The 3,461-nt window shown below is 33.5% G+C and overlaps 1 protein-coding gene across 1 annotated transcript; it reads right to left on the reverse strand.

Moving 5' to 3' along the window:
- Positions 1–536: 536 nt before the first annotated feature.
- LOC123270143 (bromodomain-containing protein 4-like) lies at positions 537–3,176 on the reverse strand. The gene is made up of 3 exons (XM_044736081.1): positions 3,167–3,176; positions 1,281–1,708; positions 537–1,235 (listed from the first exon to the last, which is right to left on the reverse strand). The coding sequence occupies exons 1-3, from the start codon at positions 3,174–3,176 to the stop codon at positions 537–539; spliced, it is 1,137 nt and encodes a 378-aa protein (XP_044592016.1).
- Positions 3,177–3,461: the final 285 nt, after the last annotated feature.

A 3,461-nucleotide genomic window follows, 5' to 3' on the forward strand; every position in this document is an offset into this window, starting at 1 on the left:
TTTCTACTAATGTTTTAATAATAGTTAGTTAAGATAATGATATTACTTGTGATTTTAAAATGTTCATTTAATGATGTTAGTAGCATATTATTCATGTACGTTCAAAACAAAGTTTTCACTATTATTTTCATTATTTATATTAATATTGTTCACATCTAAACATGTTTTCTATTATTGTCACTATTTTAATAGCTTAAGAAAAAGGAATAAAACATTATAATTATGAAATGAAAAATTTTAATAACAATTTCTAAGAATCAAGGAGAAGTAATAATAAATCTCTTTTACATATTTATTTTTACGTCTTTTAATAAGTATCTCTAATTGAAAAAAAAAACCTGAAAAAAATTACTGTTAAAAAATTAGATTAAGAATTATGCATGAAATATTTTCATTACTGCTAAGCCACAAACATTATTTTAAAAAGAATATGAATAAAAACAAATAAATGTTTTTGTTTCTAAACTTTAGATAATAGTTATCAAAATAATAATATTATTGAAAATAAAAATGATAGATGCCTTCTATACAAAAACTTAAAAGTACCGTGGAGGATAGTAATGAGGTGGAAATCCGTATGGTGAGTTGTAAGGCATAGATGGGTACTGAGGGAGTTGTGAGATCAGGTACTGTGGAGCTGGTGGCATAGAAAACGGAGAAACGGGTGGGAAAGGAAACTGAGGAGCTAGTGGCATAGGAAACTGAGGAACTGGGGCCATGTGATACTGAGGAACCGATGTAATACTATAATTAGGATAAGCAGGGTAGTACTGAGGATGGTTAGAGTAGGGAGGAACATATTGAGTCAACGAAAGGTGCGGAGAAGGTTCTCCTTCACGCTTGCTCTCATTGCTTGAATTACTTGACGTGATTACTTGTTGACTTTTTTCAACAGTCTTTTGGCTTTTGCAAATTTCTTCCGTTTGTCGCTGATTTTGTGTAACAGTCTTCATTTTTAAGGTCTCGGACATATATTTATTAAAAAGTCTCAGAGTTTTAATAGACCTGTTTGACAAATTTAGTCCTTGAAAGCCATTACTAGGACAATTTGACTGAGAAACTCGAAGATTCTTTGAAACCTGACCAACTGGTGGCTTTTGAGACAACGATGCGTTTGGTGCTTGCTCGTGAGGTTGTGGAGGATCGCCTTCTTCACTTTGTAGCAACGGTGCTTGTCTCTGTGGCTGTGGAGGATGATCTCCTTGCCCTTGAGGCAATGGTGGTTTTCTTTGTTGCTAAGGAGGATGATCTCCTTGCCCTTGAGGCAACGATGCTTGTACCGCTAGCATAGGTGGAGGCAGTGCTGGCCCTTGTGGCAATGGTGCTTGTCCCTGCAGCATCGGTGGAGGCGGTGGTAACCCATGTAGCAGTGGTGGAGGATTACCGTCTTGCCCTTGTTCCAACGGGGCTAGTCCTTGCGGCTGTGGAGGATGATCTCCTTGCCCTTGTGGCAACGGTGCTTGTCTTTGTTGCTGTGAAGGATTACCACCTTGCCCTTGTAGTAACGGTACTTGTCCTTGGACCATCGGTACATAACCTCCTTCACCCTGTGGTGCTTGTTCTTGTGGCAATGGTGGAAGTAGCAGTTCGCCTGGTAGCGGTGGTGGATTGCCTTCCTGATTCTGTAGCAGCGGCGCATTTGGTGCTTGTCTAGCGTTACCTCGTGGAGACTTCCTTACTTCTTCATCATGCAGTCTAGCAGCACGTACTTGACGTTTCCCACGCCCGTAAACGAAATTGAAAATTATTGTTGAAGAAAATTTTAGTTTTAAAGTAAAGAATATTCATTTAATTACTTTTCCCTTTTTAATTATAGGAATTCATTGCTACACTTGTATCAAAACGAGCAGGTTACTAAAAAGAAAAATAATAATTATTATGATTGTCCTTTTTTTAAACAGATGGTACTTATAATTTCAATATTGATATGATTGACAAAAATACAATTGTTATTATTATTATGCAAGTATTCATTTTTATCAAAGTTGTAAATTTTAAATATTTATAAGTATAATTGTAATTATTTTCGTAATAATTTTTATTCTTTACTTTTCAAATCAATTTTGCGTTCATCAGTATTTTTATTATTGTTGTTATTACTAATTTGTTCATTTAATTTATTATGTGACCGATAATGTCAAATATGTAAGGTTATTTGTTGGAAGAAATATACGGCATTTTTAATTAGTATGTTACATATTTTGTTAACATTTTCATCTTGGAATGTTGAGAAAGTCAATTTCAATGATACGAATAACAAAAAATAATTTTATAATAAAAGTGATTGTCAAAAGGAATAAATGGTAACTACAAGTAATTAAAATAATAGATAAAGTTGCTGTCACGTAGAGGAAAAAAATATTTCTGATCTACGAGTAAACCACGCATTATTTACATTTTTATAGATTTTTATCAACTTTAACACCCAAGAAAAAGCCAACATTTTTTTTATGATCTGTATGAATATTATTTTTTTAATAATTTTTATTTCCGATCTAAACGTTTTTCTTTGTAAATTGATATTCTCATTTATTGGAAAATTATTTTTTTTGTATACTGATTCCATGATTAAAGTTATGATTATTAAATTTTAATAGAAACGTTAACTATTATAATTATTTTACAGTCGTTAAAAAATTAATTTTATTTGCCATTTTAGATTATTTTACAATAGGTTTTATTTCTATTCACCAAGTCTGTAGTATTTTCACAACTTACAATGAAAATGAGGTTATATATTAGACAAAAATATATTGTGCCAAAATTTTATAATATATTACGCTATATAAATTTTTACTTACCAAATAATCAATAAATCAACAATGCAACAACAATGTTGCAAATTATAAAAAATGTGCGGATAATTAATGTGAATAATTCTGATAAACGACGTTGCTGTTAACTATCCAAAAACGGTCGTCTAATTCTGATTTCTGATTCAACAACAGAGCTTAAGTCACTTGACCACAGTAGTGTATCAGAGGGCTTGGCTCCTTCGGTGAAACAGATTTGTGGGTTCATGCTAAGTTTGTAGATATGGGCGCCTTGTTTTACCGACCTGTTTTACCGACGTGGATATGGTGGAGGGTTTTTCGAAGGTAGTGGTGAATTCTGCCACCATTTTTAAAATCTATCCACCATTTTCCCGCCATTTTTTAAATCTTACTATCCGCCATTTTGAATCCGCCATCTCATAGCTGCTATCCGCCATCTGATGGCTGCTATCTGGTGACTGCTATCTGACATCTGGTGGCTCCCATTTTGAGTGGAAAATCCGCCATTTTGAATTTTGAATCTTACTATTCGCCATCTGGTGATGACTATCCACCATTTTAAATTTGCGTTCGCCATTTGGAACCAAAAACCCATCATTTTCCCGCCATTTAGAGTCAGATTTCCGCCATTTTGAATCTGATTTCCGTCATTTTGTTAAAAAATGCACCTGTGATCTCAGCATCAAC

Source organism: Cotesia glomerata, linkage group LG8 (assembly GCF_020080835.1).
Source record: "Cotesia glomerata isolate CgM1 linkage group LG8, MPM_Cglom_v2.3, whole genome shotgun sequence".
In the NCBI taxonomy this organism is placed as follows: Eukaryota; Metazoa; Arthropoda; class Insecta; order Hymenoptera; family Braconidae; genus Cotesia; species Cotesia glomerata.